The sequence below is a fragment of the Penicillium daleae genome (assembly GCF_028827525.1).
Source record: "Penicillium daleae strain IBT 16125 chromosome Unknown utg000008l_segment0_segment0, whole genome shotgun sequence".
In the NCBI taxonomy this organism is placed as follows: Eukaryota; Fungi; Ascomycota; class Eurotiomycetes; order Eurotiales; family Aspergillaceae; genus Penicillium; species Penicillium daleae.
In genome coordinates this window covers 5868538-5885830 of record NW_026623156.1, presented here as the reverse complement: position 1 = coordinate 5885830, position 17293 = coordinate 5868538, and the positions used below count along the sequence as shown (strand labels likewise).

Below are 17293 nucleotides of genomic sequence, written 5' to 3'. Positions count from 1 at the left end.
CTCCGGCATTCGGCAATCGGCGAATTTAGCAGACTGTGGGGGCCCGAGGGATCAGCGCGTGCGGGGGAGCATTCAAGCTCGGCTCCAGGATATTCGCTGATGCCGCCTAAAAGAAAAGAATGAGATTGACAAGAACAACTCGTGTTGTTTTCTCAACTAACTTCACATCTCGTTGGCAGACATACGTGACAACATGACTGATATCCCGACTTTTCGCAATCTCTCGCTCGAGAGACATGGCAATGTTTTTGTCTTGACGATGCAGAAACCGCCAGAGAACCGACTGAATTCTTGGTATTGTCAGGAGTTGATACGCGCTTATCGCACGGTGGAGAGACTGTTGGGTCCCGACTCCGAAGGCGCTGTTATCACCCGAGGCAGTGATGCGAAGTTCTGGTGCACAGTATGCATAAATGGTCTACTGCCTTGTAAATCGGCGAGAGCTGATCGATATCTATCAGGGCCTCGAGCTGGATGAAGCGGACACAAATCCATTCGCTAACACGGATGGCTTTTACCCGGTATGCCATTATTCCAGAAGCCACAAACTAGCTAGAGCCGTCCAAGCGAAACATGATGCTAACCTGCAGCTAGCTTGTCCATACCATCCTTGACTTCCCATTCCCAACCATCGCGTTACTCACCGGCCACACATTTGGCGGTGCCTGTCCTCTTGCTTTGGCCCACGACTATCGTGTCATGAATTCAAGCCGAGGATTCTTTTCTATGCCTCCCGTGAACCTCGGTTTGCATTTTGATGGAATTGGCTCCCTCCCGAGACTTAAATTGCGTCCTCAAATCGCACGCAAAATGCTACTCGAGGCACATAAGTGGACCGGCAAGGAGGCGTTCGAAGATGGCATTGTTGATGCCATTGCCGAACCGGAGTCAATGCTTGATGTTGCACTTGAGCTCGGGAATAAGGTTGCGCCTAAGGCGAAGATGGGGTGAGTTCCTGGATGCAAGCCCAACCTGAAGGTCTGGGGGTTTGAGCAGGTTGCAGACATTTTCGTGCTAATAATTCTTGCAGGGTTTATGCGCTGCTGCGACAGGAGCTGTGGGGTGATGCGATCAAGAAGTTCCAAAGAATTAGCTATGTCCATAGCCGGATGACTACTGCCCCTGCAAAGGCTAAGATATGATTCTACAATATGTAGTCAGTTGTAATTTGGTCTTGTGAGATATCTATTCTACGTGAATGCATGATTCGAACACCGAGTCTATTTCCTAGTCTTCAGCGAAAGTTTGACGATGTCTATCATCTAACTGCGTTCTTCATAAGTATCTATAGCTTTGACCTCTTCTTTTTGCTCCACACCTGAACATCAGGAATGTCACGATAATTCGGTGGAAAGAACTTTGGTCCCAGGATCTTTTTCTGCACCTTGGCCGTACCAGATTTGGGCAGTTCGCCTTTAACCAGCCGCAGGATGGTCGGCATCTTATACCCATTCAATTTGGACTGAAGATCTTCTCTCAACTCAGCAAGAGTGAGACTATTCCGCGTGGTATTCGGGTCCGTCTTGAGACTGATGGTGGCTGCGACTCGCTGTCCGAATTCTTCGTCTTCCACGCCCACCACCATCACCTCGGAAACGTAATCCAGTCCCAATATCTCTCGCTCGACGTCCAATGCCGAGATCTTGTAGCCACCCGACTTGATAATGTCGATGGATGCACGACCGAGAATGAAATAGTATTTCCCTTCCCGATGGGCAATGTCACCTGACTTGAAGTAGCCGTCCTTATCGTGGGCCTCCCTCGTCGCTTTCTCATCGTTAAGATATCTGGTAGGTTAAAGGTACGTTAGTCATACTGAACTTTGTGCTCGGAAAGATCATGGCTTACTTTGAAAACATATAAGGGCACTTGACGAGGAGATGACCGTCGTCTTCGAGCTTGAGGGCTACTGACTCGACCACTCGACCCACACTGTTGCGTGGAGTGCCTGTAGGATCCAAGTCTGTCTTGATAACCGCCCCAAACTCTGTAGCACCGTACCGAGTCAGGATCGGCAGCTGTCGCAAATTCTCCCAGAATTCCTGTACAGGACCAGGAAGTGCTGACGATCCGCATAACATGGTGCGAATATTGCGCGCCCCGGCAATGTATTCATCGCGCATGTCGGTTGGTTGATTGGCAATATTCTCTTCATAATACCGCATCATGCGCATGTAGATGGTAGGCACACCGGAGAAAAACGTCAACCCCCCACGACGCCAACGCTCCCATGTCCATGCAGTATCGAAGCCCCCGCTTCGGAATTCAATACACGCACCGGCTGTGAGGAAAGGTAGGAAGGTGAGTCCTACACCGGATGCATGATGAACAGGCAGTACGTGAAGCACAACATCTTTTTCAGTGATGCGATAGAAGTCCGCGTCGGCCTCAGCATTGCCCGTCAACCAGGTACGTCGTTGGACAGCACCCTTGGGTGGGCCTGTTGTCCCTGATGTGAATATCACTGCGCTTGCACCGTTCATATCAAGCATTCGGTTTGACGAGATAATGACATCCTCCGCCGAGATGGGTGTAGAGAGGAAGAACGATGCGATGGGGGATAGACAGGGAATGTGGAAGTTTTTCCTCTCCCCCATGGATCGAACGATGGACTGGGCGAGCGCTTCGCTTGTAGTGCTGGCCACCAAAGCCACACATTGGGCCTTGTGGAGAAAGTAAGAAGCTTCCTCTACCGGTAGACCAGCAGCTATACAACGTCAGCTTGATCTTTGTACCACACCCAGGATTTAACTCACCCATCGGCACTACTGCAGCGCCCATCGCAAGAATTGCAATGAACCCCACAGTATATTCATAACCACCAGGAGCCAGTAAGCCAATATAAACTTCCTTGTCTTCAGATAAGTCACGACGAGTCTTTTGACTCATCATCTTCTCCAATTCGACCCGGAGAACAAGGGCATCGGAGAGCACATCGTGGTATGTTTTCTCCAAGCCTGCATTTATATCTCGGACAGCTGTGCGAGAAGGCTTGCGCTGAGCGTATCGAAGTAACTTATGAAAGAAAGGCAGATTTGGAAGTACATTCCTTCCCAGGTGTGAGGGTACATATAGAGTCCGGTCACCCATTGCTATCGAATATCCTTCAACTCTGTCTGTCCCGTTTGCCCGCCGTTGATAATGAAAAAAGGGTTGAATCTTGAGGGCCTTCCACTTCAGCCTTCTTCTTAAATTAGTACTCACTCAATGATGTGGCCATCGGAATTTCCCCGCGTTGCCCTCTTTAATTGGCAGGATATCCAAGTCGGCTACTTCCCCACGATTTGCCCCGCAGCAGAAAGACCGGCCGGCATTCGGCACTCGGCGAATTTTGTGCAAGCGTCACCACGAGCCTAGGTTAAATTCGGGAAACAGATGAACATGGGGATATTGAATCCATATAAGCTGGCCGTCTGTTGTCGAGGAGTTCTGATTCTCATGGGTGGATGCATTCAATACCACTAAAATGCCTGACTTCACCGATAAGCTCCGTCCAACCCAGCCAGATGGACCAACAACCCTCGCTCGCGAGCGAGGGCAGTCCAATCTCTCGGTACACGAGCTAAGCAAGCACTTGTTCTCAGCAGATGGTTTCCTCGAGAGACAAGCTCGGATACTGCCTATCGTGCAGAAAGAGCCGCTTTTCTCCAAGGAGAAACAGCAAAACCTGTCACGCGTGGAAAGATTCAAGCTCGGTCTGGCGCGCGCAAAGCTGCTGCGCCGAATGACTGACCAACATCGGTGGGATCATGAAGATTACAAGATGGCTCAGTACTTGGTTGACGATGTCTCCCCGTACTTCCTGCACATGGAGATGTTCGTTACAACCGTTCGTGAGCAAGCAAGCGAAGAGCAGCGTGCCTACTGGATGCCCTTGATTGAATCGTGGAAGATCATCGGTGCATATGCTCAAACTGAGCTTGGACACGGCAGTAATGTCCGAGGCCTGGAGCTCGAGGCACGTTGGGATAGCAGGACCAAGGAGTTTATCCTTCACAGTCCCACGCTGACGGCGAGCAAGTGGTGGAATGGAAGCTTGGGTCGCGTTGCCAACCATGCCATCGTCGTTGCCCAATTGCTTCTTCCAAAGCCGGGGTCGCCAGAACAATACGTGTCTCATGGCCCTCATCCTTTTATTGTGCAAGTGCGCGATATGAAAACCCATCAACCTCTGAATGGCGTGGTCATTGGAGACATCGGGCCAAAATACGGATATATCACCATGGATAATGCCTATATGCTCTTTGATAATTTCCGGTAGGACTTGATTCACCCTTTTTGAGGCAACCAGGGGCTAACATTACGGTCAGCATCCCTCATTCTGCAATGTTATGCCGATACTCTAGTGTTGAACCCAATTCTGGAGCCTATAAAAAGCCAGAGCAACCAGCCGTGGTCTATGGATCACTGACATATGTCCGCGCAAACATCGTCCATCATGCGAGGTTAGTGCTTGCTAGAGCAGTGACAGTAGCAGTCCGGTATACTGCTATTCGGCGGCAGTTCCAAGACCGGGATGGTGACAAAAATGGGCCGGAAATGTCCGTTCTCGACTACCCAACCGTCCAAATCCGCATTCTCCCTCTGCTGGCAACTGCATTTGCGCTTCATTATACTGGCCTGGCCATGCAGAATGTGTATCAAGCGACCCGGAAGGACATTGAAGGCGGTGATTTCCGCTCCTTAGCTCATATGCACAGCATGTCCTCTGGATTAAAGAGTCTGTGCACTATGCTGGCTGCAGATGGTATTGAGACCTGCAGGCGCGCAATGGGTGGTCACGGCTTCGGTGGTGGAAGCGGTCTCATCCAGCTAAATAATGACTATCTTTCCAAGCCCACGGTCGAGGGTGATAATTGGATGATCACGCAGCAAGTTGCTGCTTACCTGATTAAGAAGATGTCTGTTGCTGTGGAGTCAATCAACGCCCCTGGTACAGACGAGACAGATGCTCGGTTCAAGGAGTTTATTCGGAACAAACGGAATGCCGGTTCTAGCCAGCCCCGACGAAGCTTATTATTGAGCGATCGAGATATCGTTAAGAGCTTCGAACTCCGAGCAACGGCTTTAGTACGTCCAGAATGCTTCACTCTCGTTGATTGTGGTGATAGCTTGTCTAACAATCTTTAGGCCTACGATGCATATGAGCAGCGCGTATTGAAGAAGCAAAACTGGAATAGCCTTCTAATCCAGCTTCACAAGTTGAGCAAAGGTAGGCCTCAATCCTCCATGTTTCTCGGTTAACATGCTGATACTTTACACTAGCTCAATCCCAGTCAATACTCGTGGCCACTTTCTTTGAAGCTTTGTCAACCGACAATACTCTCTCGAACCCAGCGAAGACCATTTTGTGGGACTTGTTCCGCCTTTTTGCTCTTTATACCATGGAGAATGAAGGATACGAATGTGAGACAAGATCAACTCTCACTGGAGCTCACGCCAGAGCATTGCTAATTCAAACCTCCAAATACAGTTTTCCGCTGCAATGCTGTGGCTCAGTCCGATCTCGATACCCTTCCGTCCCGTGTCCAGGAATTGATGGCGCGGATTCGGCCACATGCTGTCAACTTGGTTGATTCGTGGAAGATTCCCGACTACCTTTTGGATAGGTAATACTTTTCTCGCGCGACCTGGAAAGTTATCTCAAAAGCTAACCATTTTGCAGTGCACTGGGACGATATGATGGCCGTGCTTACGAGGATCTCTACAATAGAGCCCATCGCTTGAACCCACTCAACCGGATCACATTCAATCCGAATTACTGGGAGGAGGAGATTGTAATGGGGACAGGGGAAACTGGGCGAAACATTCTATCCAGATTGTAGATTATTTCGTATAATATGCTCATTGCGTTAGTCAGGCAGGAAGATACATGTTCCCATACTCTGGCAGAGTGTCGGCTCGGAAACACTTCGGCGCATTGTACCCAAAACCAGGGATATCTACCTGGTAGCCTCATCAACTCGGGATGTCAAGCAGGCCAGATTTCACTTCGCACGCTACAATTCGGAAATATATCTTCGAGGATGTAGTAAATCGTCAGACAAGCTGTCGGGAAATAGAGCTAGGTTAGCCAGCTCACCAACACCTATGGATGTATGAAAGCTCTACTGTAAAATCAAAACCGCCAGGTCCTTCGGAGGCTTCGGAGGCCGTCCATTTACAAGGAGGCTTGGCGCTAGTCCATTTCGGTTTAGTGAACAATCCGTTCTTGTGTGGGGAAGGCAAGGATTCAATATCATTGGTTGGTCTCTATACCCCTTCCGTCCTTTAGGATGGGTGCAACGGCGATTCGGAACCTCGCAGGATCCCCATCACTGGGGATGACAGGATGACGTTCGTCGAACTGGCCCACCTGCCATGGCCGAGTTAATGGAGCTACCGTTGGGTATTTGTAGCTACAGCTCGCTCCTTTCTCTGTTGTCATTTCTATTCAAACACTTTCGTACAGCACGGGACAATTCACATTCTGTCACAATGGCGATCACTGCTAAGTGCCACAAGCTTCTGGAGGCTGAAATCCTTCAGCGGTCGTCACAAATTGTCTCGGTTGTCGATAATAAAGCATACATCTTTGGAGGAGAGCTGCGACCTCGTGAGCCTCGAGATAATCACGTGCACGCCGTGTCTTTGGACATCGGTAAGCTGCGAGCTACATCAAGGAACACCCTTATTCCAACAACGCTAATCAATTCTCTCCTTATTCACAGCCTCGATAACTTCCCAGTCTCAAGCAGCCCAATCCCCGTCCGCGCGCGTGGGAACAGCATCTGCAATCCTCAATGGAAAAGTATACCTATTCTCCGGTCGAGGTGGAGTCGCAATGGCCCCGATCGAGGAACAAGGCGCGATCTGGGAATATGATCCTTCCACTTCAACCTGGTGTCTGATTCAGCCCTCAACAACGAAGTCGGCGGCTATCCCAGCTGCTCGCAGCTATCATTGCATGGCCAGTGACGGCAGAGATACACTTTACATTCATGCTGGATGCCCTGAATCGGGACGACTGGCAGACTTGTGGGCTTTCAGAGTCTCACGCAAAGAATGGACCGAGCTTGCACCTGCTTTCGATCCCCCTCGTGGTGGTACATCGATTGCGTTTGCGGATGGAACATTGTATCGCATGAATGGATTCGATGGAAAGACTGAACAAGGTGGAAACCTGGACATCTATACTCCGGAGACAAACTCTTGGGAGACTCACGTGTATGCACCTGATGGAAAGGAAGGCCCATCGCCACGGAGTGTTAGCGCCTTATTGCCAGTCTCTGTCAATGGCCGGTCTTGTCTGATTAATTTGTTCGGAGAGCGAGATCCAAGTTCCTTGGGCCACCAGGGCGCGGGGAAGATGTTGGGTGATGTGTGGGCCTTTGATATTGAGAACAAGAAGTGGGAGCAAGTGGAGCTGCAGGGCGCTGAACTTCCAGTTGCCAGAGGTTGGTTTGATGCTGATATTCAGGACTCCAGTGCCATTATCGTTCATGGTGGACTGGGAGAGTCGAATGATCGACTCGGAGATGTCTGGAGGGTTGAATTTGCCTAGATTCAAGCTGGGTGTACCCAACCAGTCGCATCAAGGAAATGAGTCTAGGGTTGTAAATGCAGACTCAATAAATAAGTCATACACCCTATCTAATCTAACCATCGATTTGCATTGTGATACAAAAGTTTCCCACGGAAGCCGCCAATGCTATAGAATCTTCAGAATAAGTTTTAGTCTCTGGGCTTATGATTGAGCCTCAAAAATGATTCAGGTCCTATGTACCAGAGAGACAGGACACATATGAATATGTACAGTCAGGAGTAAATTTACAGTATATAGAACCACACTGCACGCCGTGTCTGGCTTCTATCAATGCGAAGCGATCACATCTCCTTTTTTACACCTTCTCCAAAATGCATGTCAAGTTGCCAGAGTTGCTGTTGACTCTGCTAAGCCAAAAATCAGATATTGGAGAAGGAGGAAATTCTGTCCAGAGCTCGTTCTCCAGAGCGATGCAAGCGGTCATGAGGGAAACAACTTGGCAGGTGTAATAAATGTCCTCTTCGGATCCGGACAAAGATTGCGTAGAGAACACCAGCAAGAGCAACAGAGATGACGCTGATAAGGGCTGGCCATTTGAACTGATCCGGACGCGAGAAAATGATGGTGGAGATATAAGAGCAGATCTCAAACAGGTTCTGCCACGCAGCCTCCGTCGAGGAGAAAGAGCCCCGGGCCTCAGCTTCAATACCCTGCATATTTCAATGGAGGTCAGTATCTCTTCATTTACCGGAATATGCATTATCCAATGTAAACGACTCACCTCTTGAACCAAGATCTGCGCACAGAGGTCAAATCCTCGCAGGCCCAGTCTGCTGAGAATCACACCGCCCACAAGACCAGATGAAGAGAGGAAAGGCTGGCTAGTGAAGCGCCAAAAGATAGCAAAGCCACCAGCCAGACATAAAATCTGCCAACTTGCCAGCCAAAGACCAGCACGAGTAGGTCCGATCCTTCCCAACAGCCAAGGGGCAACCCATGTGGCCAGTACCTCAAATGCGACTGCAAGAGTTCTTGCAACTGCGACCTGCGTTGAATCATAGCCTGTGGACAGAAGCCAAGTGACCATCTGCCCTGCGAAAGACAGGACTGTCAAGTATAACAGAGCTCCAGCAAAAGATGGGAGGAAGACACGGTGTCTGAAATAGAAACCGAAGTCCTTGAAAGCTTGTCGTACGCCTTGACAGGCAGATCTCCAGATACGCACAAAGAAACCTTGCTGTTCAGATTCCACTCGGTGTCTAGGAGGAGATTTCTTTGCTTCCTGCAGTTCGGGCACTTCATCGTACACCTGAGAGTGACTGTAAGTAAAATGCCCAGCACATCTGGACGATAGAGCATAGGTCTTACCTTGGCGATTGAGTAGTACTCCACCACGACGGAGCAGACGTTCATTCCGAAGTTGACTACTATGGCGGTTTCTGATGATATTCCATCAATGAGAGCGATGAAAAGAGGTCCGAGTAACTTGCAGACCAGGTCAATCCGTCGCATTTGGGCGTTCATTGCTGCGCCAAATGATTAGCTTTGAAAGTTGAATATACAGTTAGATTTTCTTAACGCACTCCTGAGTCCTGCATGATCAGTTCCAGCAACAACCACAACCTGTTATATTTTGTCAGTAGGAGATTAGTATTAACAGGCGCATGTAATCCTACCCAATCTTTCTCCACGGATACCATATTCAAAATAGAGCATAGCTTCTCAATACAGGCCAGGAGCGTAAGAGTCGCCAGCAAACAAATGTTAACCACTTGTGTCATAGAAAAGCCAATTGCCAGTACATAGAAGATCGCACACGATGCAGCCACGACAAGTCGTTGCAACACTAAGAAGAAGTTAGCGGTGTTGCTCGAAACATTTGCCAATCTCCGAGTGGCAGCAAACCTACCAATTGAAACTCGAACGACCTGCAAACGATTACCCACGTCGATGTAGTGGCCCACCGCCGAGGAAAAGAGAATTGCTACTAGTCCACGAGAGAGCGCATACGCGGACATTGGAAGCAGCGTTCCTGGATAGACTGTGGCCAAGTACAGGACAGCTCCAAACTCGAAGACACGGGAGTTCCATGTTGACAGGAAATGTGATACGTAAAGGCGATGGGTTATTCTTGTCGATATTTGGCTCTGTGGACAGCCTTCATCCCCAGAGATATTTGAAGCTGCAACCTCTGCATTTCCAGGGTCGACGACGAGAGGCGTACGCTCATCAGGCACCGGTTGCGCGCTTCTGCGGGTGGCCATCGTTCACGTGGCTTCTAGGAGGTGTTGTCTCAAGAATTGAAACTGATCTCGGAGAGCCAGGGGTTCTACCCTGAGGATAAACTCCGGCATCATGGTGCACAATTGGCCAGAGGATCATCTCACGATCCGGCGTCCTCAGGTTCCGAACGCCGCTAGGAGCTGAAGCTTTAAGGGAAGTGGGGACCGGAGGACAGCTGCTATTGGCCATGGAAGGCAAGTAGGAAACACTCGCAGAGCCAATGACATTCCTGTGGATCTCCACCCTGACATCACATGATATCTCTGCGGCCTCCGAATCCTCCGAAGATTTCCACAGCCTCCGATAGTAAACACCATTTGAATGACCAGCTAGAGACCGCTAGATGCCTCCGAAGAGATCTTTACGTCAGAAAAAAGCATGCGACATTTGTTACAGAAGAAAGGTGATTATCTTTGAATCTATTCTAAGGTTTCTAAATTTATCAGCCGCGCGGATGTTAACTCCATTCCCATCCAGGTCCAATGCTCACTTCCTAACCCAGATGGCCCTTGTGAGTGGTGCAGTGAGCGTGGTCTCGAATGCACATTTCGGAGGGAGAACCCGCGGAAGAAACGGCGTAACAGGTCTGAATTCTTCCTAATACCTCGCCCTGCGGCTTTATACACTCGATTCTAAAGCTTCACTCTTCCGGGTCCTAGTGATGTACAGAACTTGTTCCAACGTATTCAGGAGCTAGAAGGTGCCTTGTCGCGGGTTGGTCCTACATCAGAGTCACCGCGTGTTGCTTCAGATTACCCAGAAGAATCGACTACTCCGGTCCATACGAGAATCAGCTTCCCCCATGCCTCAACCGTAGCAAGTGGTAGGGAAGGCCCCGTCTTTTCTGCCAGCTCTCTATCTCCCGCTACCTTTGCCCAAACGCCCACTGGCTCCTATGGCCTTGCTGCAAAAGAGGATCCTGCCAGCAATCATAGATCTGCCACGCAATGGGGGCCCAATTGGTACTTCAATGGCATTGCCATGTCCTCTGAACCAGGCCGCGAATGGATCTCCAAAAGAACCGGCCAGCCGGTGTCATGGGCTGATTTCAGTATTCCTATTATGCAGTTCTCTGAAGCTTCTGCCCTTCGCCCATCTCTTTCAGAAGCTATATGCGAATTGCCTGATATAGAGGCGACTCGGGAAGTTATAACCGCGTTTTTCAAGTCCTCATTCCGACTCGCTTTCCCTGTGTTGGATGAGACACTGTTTGTAAAAACGATTGAAACTGCATATGAGCCTGTAGAGGGGACATTATGCTCCCTCAGGCAAGTCTCGGCCAGGGCATGTGTTTTGAGCATGTTAGCTATTGCACCTCGTCTAGCCATGTCGAGGCAGATCTCGTTTCCCATGGATGCCGACTTGTGTGCAGCCCAGGCATATTGTCTTTTATTACACGTTGCCGAGGATGTCAGCTTGCCGACGCTACAGGCGGCAATCATATTGGTGAGTTTATGGTGTAGTGATTGCTGAGGGTATACAAGCTGATAATCGAGTCAGCAAATACAACGTACATTTTGTACCGACTGGCAAGGCGCGACCTTTTTTCAATCCATTGCGTGTCGCATAGTCTGCGCTTTAAAAGGTCACATGTGTCAACCATCAAGTTCCTCCAGCCTTGAGAATACCAGTTCAGAACGGGAAGCTCGCCATATTCGAACGCTATTTTGGCTATGCTACATGCTCGACAAAGATATCTCGCTCTTCACAGGCAACCCTCCTCTTCTCTCCGAAATCTACTGTGACCTGATTTTGCCTGACAATTATTACGACCACTATGCCTACTTACCAGCCTTGAATTTGTCATTGGCAAACAACGAGGAAAGTCAAGCGAATATCAAACCCCATCTCCCGGGAGACCCTCATTTATGCCATCTAAAGGAAAAGGTCTACCGACAACTCCTATCCGCTCGAGCAATGCGAGAAAATGACAATCAACTCCTCCTAAATATTCGGCAACTAGACGACGAGATAGAGCACTGGCGACTCTCCATCCCCGTCAATTTCCGCCCTGCACTCTTTGTCTCGAAAAATACTCTACCAAATGCGACCGATGAAGGCATCCCGTTCATTATCCGACGCATGTCTCTACAGTTAGACTACCATCACCTGATGACCGTGATCCATACAACGGTGAGAAAATGCACGGTTGAAACCAGTGACGAAATGCCAGACCTGCATAGCGTGGTTCATTCGAGTTTTGATATTTCGTTGGTGGCTAGTCGCTCAACGCTGTGGTGTTTGAGAAACCTTGTCAGTTTGATTGCAGAGGACGCATTCAGGTACGCACACAATTGTATTCTCTGGGGTAGTAGGTCTCTGTGCCACGGATACTAACTGAAGCTGAAGGTTCGTCACGTTTTATTCGACTGCGGCCACTATGACACTCTTCCTCAATATCGTGATTCACCCCCTCGATGCACAATCGCGGATTGACCTGGAGCTTCTCATATCGGCTGCCAATACGATACGCAATATGCCTGTGCGAGCTTTGACGAAAATCGAGGTTTCTCATGTTCGCCAGCTTAGCAAGTTCGTGATGAGGCTGGTGTGGCTTGGAACATGTGCAGTGACAAAAGCAGAAAGAGAGAATGACTAAATAATCTCCAGGTCGCTGTTGGGCGAAGACAAGTTGATTATCGCTTACAATGTCTCACAAAGATTTGTCCTCTGGAGGGAAGTATTTGGGGTATGGAGTGCAGATTACTATGAAGTGCGGCTGCCAAGGATGGATATGTACATGATTGGGCCAACGGCCTGCGTAGTTACCTATATTGACAGACCAAAATATAAATAAAATTAGAGGATATTACGGTTTCCAGGCACGTGTATAACGCAGAGAGACCCTTTACCAAACCCCTCTTTAAATGGTACCAAACTGGTAAGTGGCAAAGTTGACGACGGGACCATCGTCAGGGCCAGCAATCTGGTAAGGACGGCGGCCCCATTGAGGCTGGTTGATACCATCGATCCAGTCCTCCGTCTCGAACACGACGCAACCGTACTTGTTAACAAAGGCAGCGCCAGGGTTACCATCCTGGGCCTTGTTACGCTTGGCCTGCGAGTCCTTGGTCGCGATGGAGCCGTTCTGGCCGTTGCAGGTGTAGACCTGCATGGCGGCCTGGTTGGTGGCAATCTCCAGGGAGATACCGGTCTTCTCGGAGGCGACGCGCACGGTGGGGACGACCGTGTCCCCGGCGCCGTAGGCAGCAGGGCGGTCCACCAGCCAGCAAGTGTCGTAGCCGGTGCAGCCAGTGCCGCACAGGCCGGTGGTCTTGTCAATGTCCTTGCCGATCAGCTTGGGCTCGGTGAAGTCCAGAGCACCCGAGTAGGCGGTGTCCACATCGCCGATCTCGCCGGTGGGAATGAGAATGCCATCTCCGACGATGAATCGCTCAGAGAGAGGGAGTTGCAGGAGGGTGTCGTTCAAGATAGTAGGGTTCTTGAACGCGTTCAGGTTCCAGTAGAGGTGGTTGGCCAGCATGATGGGGGTCTTCTGGGTCAGAGCCAGCGAGACAAGCTTGGTGGTCAGCTGGGGCAGACCCTTGGGGTTCTCTGCCGACTTCTGGGTGGAGACACTGAAGGTGGCATAGGAGATCACGTCGCCGGGGAAGTTCTCCAAGCCCTGATCCAAGAGGCTGAAGGTGATGGCCGAGTCAGTGTGCGAGGTGACCGTCCAATTGCGCATGTCATAGCCGACAGAACCGCCGTGGAGGGTGTCACGACCACCGTTCTCGTTCTCCGGGATGTGATAAGCAGTGCCATCAATGGAGAAGGTTCCGTTCTTAATACGGTTCGCGTAGCGACCGACGACAGCACCGAAGAAAGTGCGGTTGGTTTCACTGTCGTGAAGATAGGTTTTAGGGTCATCGTAGCCAACGATGACATCCTGCTCGTTGCCATCACGGTCTGGCACCAAGAGAGAAGTAAGACGGGCACCGTAAGGGATCAGCGTGGCAGTGATATTCTCCGCCTTGATGGTGTAGGTCTTGAAGTGAGGGTCGCTCGAGCTACTTGAAGCCGACGACGAGGAACCCGAAGCTGGAGAGGGCGCGGCATGCGCCAGAGCTGGCAGGCCATAAATGGCAGCTGCGAGGTACGACTTGAGATGCATCCTGACGCCCAGAAGTAGAGTGACTGTAAGGAACAGGGAGCAGTAAACAAGGAGGAGTCGAGGTGTAACACGCGCCGGACACAGGAATGAGCGGATGCAGCGGAGGGGAGGGCTGCGCATTTTATGGAATTGGAAGCTCCTTTCCGATCGTAGTAATCATCGTCATTCGCCGCTAACCTCGTCTCCGCATGGCTGGACGCTAGGGGGAGGGGGAAGGAAAGGCTAGCCAGGCTTCAGGAAACTGGGGTAAGATGCAGCTCGATGGTCTGAGGGTCCCAACAATCACGAATTATCCGAAAGCAGTGACGTGAAGAGATCAGAGACCACCATTGGCTTGATCCAACGAGGTGGAGAATGACAGGATTAACGGGGATGGTCGGGGTCTGCGAAAAGACGAGGAGAGGAGAGTTTGGACTGTTTAGGCTGGGATGTTGCAATTGTGCATGGATTCAGGAGACAATGTGAGGTGTGAGGCTGGGGTTGAGCGGAGAAGCGCATGACGCTAGTCCAGTCTGAGGTTAGCCTGAGGGACTGGATCCCAAACATTCAGAGTTCCGATCCAGTCGAGTGGCTTTGTGGGCTTTGTTTAGGCCCGCCAGTGGGTCGCCATCAAGCTCTGCGAGGCGCATCTTAACGGGACGGTTAAAATGTGACCTCAACGCTAGCCCCGCGAGAGCCAAGCACGAGCGGCAAAACTCCGGTGGAGTGCTCTGGGGGGAGAGGACCCTACGCAGATTTTAATCTACGACTGTCCGGAGTATACGAAGGTCGATTGCCGACGGAGGAGCAGTGGTAGTTCCTCCGTCAAAGGCAATGGAGCTTAGCCCCTTCTCGTCCTAGTCCAAGAAGCAGGATTGGGTGGAATGCCCATCATCCCTGGCTGTGGAAACCAGAAATGAACGGAAATGCCGATCCCTTACGGATTAGTATGTACTTTGCTTTCTCTGGAAAAAATAACAACGAATTTATTTGGGGTTTCCCTGGATAATCATGATTTTTGATGATTTTCGATTATTCTCCAGCAGGAAGCGAGTCTTGTTTGCGATGCCACGGCGGTCTGACGGCCCTCGTCTGGTCGTGGACTCAACCGGAGTATATCCCTTTCGAGCTGCCCGGTATCCGGACATTTAAATCGCTACTTTCCGAGCTGACAACGCCCTCGGCTGCTCGCTTATCGCTTAGAGATACCTTGGAACAATTTAACCATGGGCAGTCATCTTGGTGTGTTCATTCAATCACCCGGGCGAGAAGCACGTCGTGTCAGACCCGGGAGTCCGTTCAGCCTGTTCTTTAGAGTCAAAGCTTTAGACGGCAAGACCCTGCCAGCACGCGGAAACCAGAGCTTCATAACTGGTGCCACGTCTTTCATAGTGCTGCCAGGTACAAAGTAGCAGGGGCAGCTTGGACGTATTATCCGCGCTCATCCAAGGCGCGGGGTAATGCTGATCAACCTGATTTTGAAGTCATAGAAGGTCAAGGCGCCCTCGTGTGGTATCATGGACTGCGATCAGCTCAACTTTAGTGATACGGGCCTCTTTGCCAGCCGCTCACATGGCATGAGTGATCGTTCTTTTCTGCGCAGGAAAGATCTGCACTGGGCTGGTTCAAGCTTCCCGCGTAGGGCTCTACTGTACTACCACGAGAGAAGCTTAATTGTCAACTTATGCTAGAAAGAAGGGAACGGAAATTCAAATGCTCCTACACAATGGACCTATTTCACTGTGGCCATGGGACTCGATACTGCGTGTTCACTAAATCTACATCTCGGATATCTATACATATCTTAAACTGCGCGGCACGGGCTAGAGCATTTCCCATGTTAAGGAGCAATCAATAGCTAAGATCAGATCCCCCCCAGGAGGAAAAGGCTTGGAGAGTTCTAGTTTTAATAATCAACATGACCAGTGGTCATCCTAGCTTTTGAAGCTGCCCCTGTTGATCACCCAGTAATAGCGTGAAGCCAAGAAACCGGCGCGAAATGTCAAGTGCCGACATGCATCTGCGCAGTCGGTATAAACTAGGTCGATAAAGGAAGATGGATCGACATGGAATTGATCTAGTGACGCGACTAGGTTTCTCGATGGATTGGCCATTCCTCCAGTCTCGGTGGTATCGTATTATCAACCTCTGGTAGATCGAAATAGAATATAAAAGCTGGTGAAACCGAGAGCAAATTTCAATATTCAGAAGTACCGCACACCTTTTGATCTTTATGCTCATTTCAAAGTCATGGCGTTTGATGTTGCCCTACCAACTCAACCCTTGGTCTGGCCATGCGTGAGGAAAAGAAACCCGTGGCTTGCCACCCTCCGCGCCAGGTCACTCGAATCATGCGTCATGGGGACGACTAGGCGAAATTCCATGATCTCCTCAATGTGGTCGTCTCCTGAATTATGGCATTTTGAATTTGTTTCTGTGGATATGCACGGGAGTTGAATGACATATTGTCCTAAACATGCCCAAAAGTGACTCTCCCGACATCGACCGCGTTTCGGTTGATCCACGATGCCGTAAACTCTTCCGCGAGATCGAGACCAGATTCGAAGTATCGGATATTCCGACTGAAAAATGGTATCTCACGGCACTAGGTTCTATCATCCCAAGCTCAGAGCCGTCCATGGCGGGCCAATTGTACTTGCACTTGATCAGCAAACCTCCGTACGATGCCTCGAGCAAGCGAAGGACGTTGACTCACCGATTTAACGAGGTGATTCTTAAGGCTGTTGCACTACTGGGGATTCCAGCCGAAGCTGTCATCTCCATCTCTTGTATGCAGCCAGATGAGGATGGAGACCCGCCCTTTACTCGTGAGGGATGGCAGTACGACGACGCAAACCACCATCGCGGCATGGCGTGGCTGCAGAAAATATACGCCCAGAATACGCCGGCCCTACTCGACATGTTCAGAAAACACCGCGATTTTGGATCTGCCGTCTGCGATATTGCTTATGGGCTGTGTCTATCCGATCGCCAGATTCTGGATGACCTGGATATCGAGATCATGGTCCTACCCGCTGTGATGGGTCAGAATCTTCCGCGGATGACGTATTGGCATATCAGGGGTTGTAGAAGAGTTGGAGTCTCAAAGGAGGATGTCAAGATGCTCTGCGAATGCGTGCATGCCGTTGCTCGTGTTTGTGGAACAGAGCTAGATCGGGTGCGTGACGTACAGGTCGACGAGGACGAGGTATAGTATGTACATAGTGATATCTTGGTGATTCGTAGGGGTTTGTACAATGCGAGTACTTTGATGATCCAGAAAAGATGCCGAGGCTGTGAGAATCCTATAACAATTGACGAAAGTCTATTTGATACACGACCCACCTTGGACACAAAGAAAGCTTGACAGAAGACGCAACAATATAGTTGCA

General features: G+C 50.2%; 8 protein-coding genes across 8 annotated transcripts; 5 read left to right on the top strand and 3 right to left on the bottom strand.

Moving 5' to 3' along the window:
* Positions 1–193: 193 nt before the first annotated feature.
* On the top strand, positions 194–1142 carry N7458_010609 (enoyl-CoA hydratase/isomerase family protein; the record flags this gene model as incomplete). Its single annotated transcript, XM_056913991.1, has 4 exons — positions 194–403; positions 462–521; positions 595–947; positions 1031–1142. The coding sequence occupies 4 exons, from the start codon at positions 194–196 to the stop codon at positions 1140–1142; spliced, it is 735 nt and encodes a 244-aa protein (XP_056762840.1).
* A 143-nt stretch (positions 1143–1285) lies between these two features.
* On the bottom strand, positions 1286–3090 carry N7458_010608 (uncharacterized protein; the record flags this gene model as incomplete). Its single annotated transcript, XM_056913990.1, has 3 exons — positions 1286–1787; positions 1849–2707; positions 2757–3090. 3 exons carry the CDS (start codon positions 3088–3090, stop codon positions 1286–1288), a joined length of 1695 nt encoding a protein of 564 aa, XP_056762839.1.
* Positions 3091–3466: 376 nt separating this feature from the next.
* On the top strand, positions 3467–5825 carry N7458_010607 (uncharacterized protein; the record flags this gene model as incomplete). Its single annotated transcript, XM_056913989.1, has 6 exons — positions 3467–4257; positions 4311–5070; positions 5131–5212; positions 5266–5406; positions 5474–5609; positions 5666–5825. 6 exons carry the CDS (start codon positions 3467–3469, stop codon positions 5823–5825), a joined length of 2070 nt encoding a protein of 689 aa, XP_056762838.1.
* Positions 5826–6477: 652 nt separating this feature from the next.
* On the top strand, positions 6478–7543 carry N7458_010606 (Kelch repeat protein; the record flags this gene model as incomplete). Its single annotated transcript, XM_056913988.1, has 2 exons — positions 6478–6640; positions 6711–7543. The coding sequence occupies 2 exons, from the start codon at positions 6478–6480 to the stop codon at positions 7541–7543; spliced, it is 996 nt and encodes a 331-aa protein (XP_056762837.1).
* Positions 7544–7944: 401 nt separating this feature from the next.
* On the bottom strand, positions 7945–9789 carry N7458_010605 (putative iron-regulated transporter; the record flags this gene model as incomplete). Its single annotated transcript, XM_056913987.1, has 6 exons — positions 7945–8235; positions 8307–8834; positions 8894–9051; positions 9109–9148; positions 9202–9371; positions 9435–9789. 6 exons carry the CDS (start codon positions 9787–9789, stop codon positions 7945–7947), a joined length of 1542 nt encoding a protein of 513 aa, XP_056762836.1.
* A 239-nt stretch (positions 9790–10028) lies between these two features.
* N7458_010604 (fungal specific transcription factor domain-containing protein) lies at positions 10029–12407 on the top strand (the record flags this gene model as incomplete). Its single annotated transcript, XM_056913986.1, has 5 exons — positions 10029–10114; positions 10255–10392; positions 10447–11254; positions 11309–12090; positions 12158–12407. The coding sequence occupies 5 exons, from the start codon at positions 10029–10031 to the stop codon at positions 12405–12407; spliced, it is 2064 nt and encodes a 687-aa protein (XP_056762835.1).
* A 264-nt stretch (positions 12408–12671) lies between these two features.
* Positions 12672–13922, bottom strand: N7458_010603 (aldose epimerase family protein; the record flags this gene model as incomplete). The annotated part of the gene is made up of 1 exon (XM_056913985.1): positions 12672–13922. One exon carries the CDS (start codon positions 13920–13922, stop codon positions 12672–12674), a length of 1251 nt encoding a protein of 416 aa, XP_056762834.1.
* A 2455-nt stretch (positions 13923–16377) lies between these two features.
* On the top strand, positions 16378–17115 carry N7458_010602 (uncharacterized protein; the record flags this gene model as incomplete). Its single annotated transcript, XM_056913984.1, has 1 exon — positions 16378–17115. The coding sequence occupies one exon, from the start codon at positions 16378–16380 to the stop codon at positions 17113–17115; it is 738 nt and encodes a 245-aa protein (XP_056762833.1).
* Positions 17116–17293: the final 178 nt, after the last annotated feature.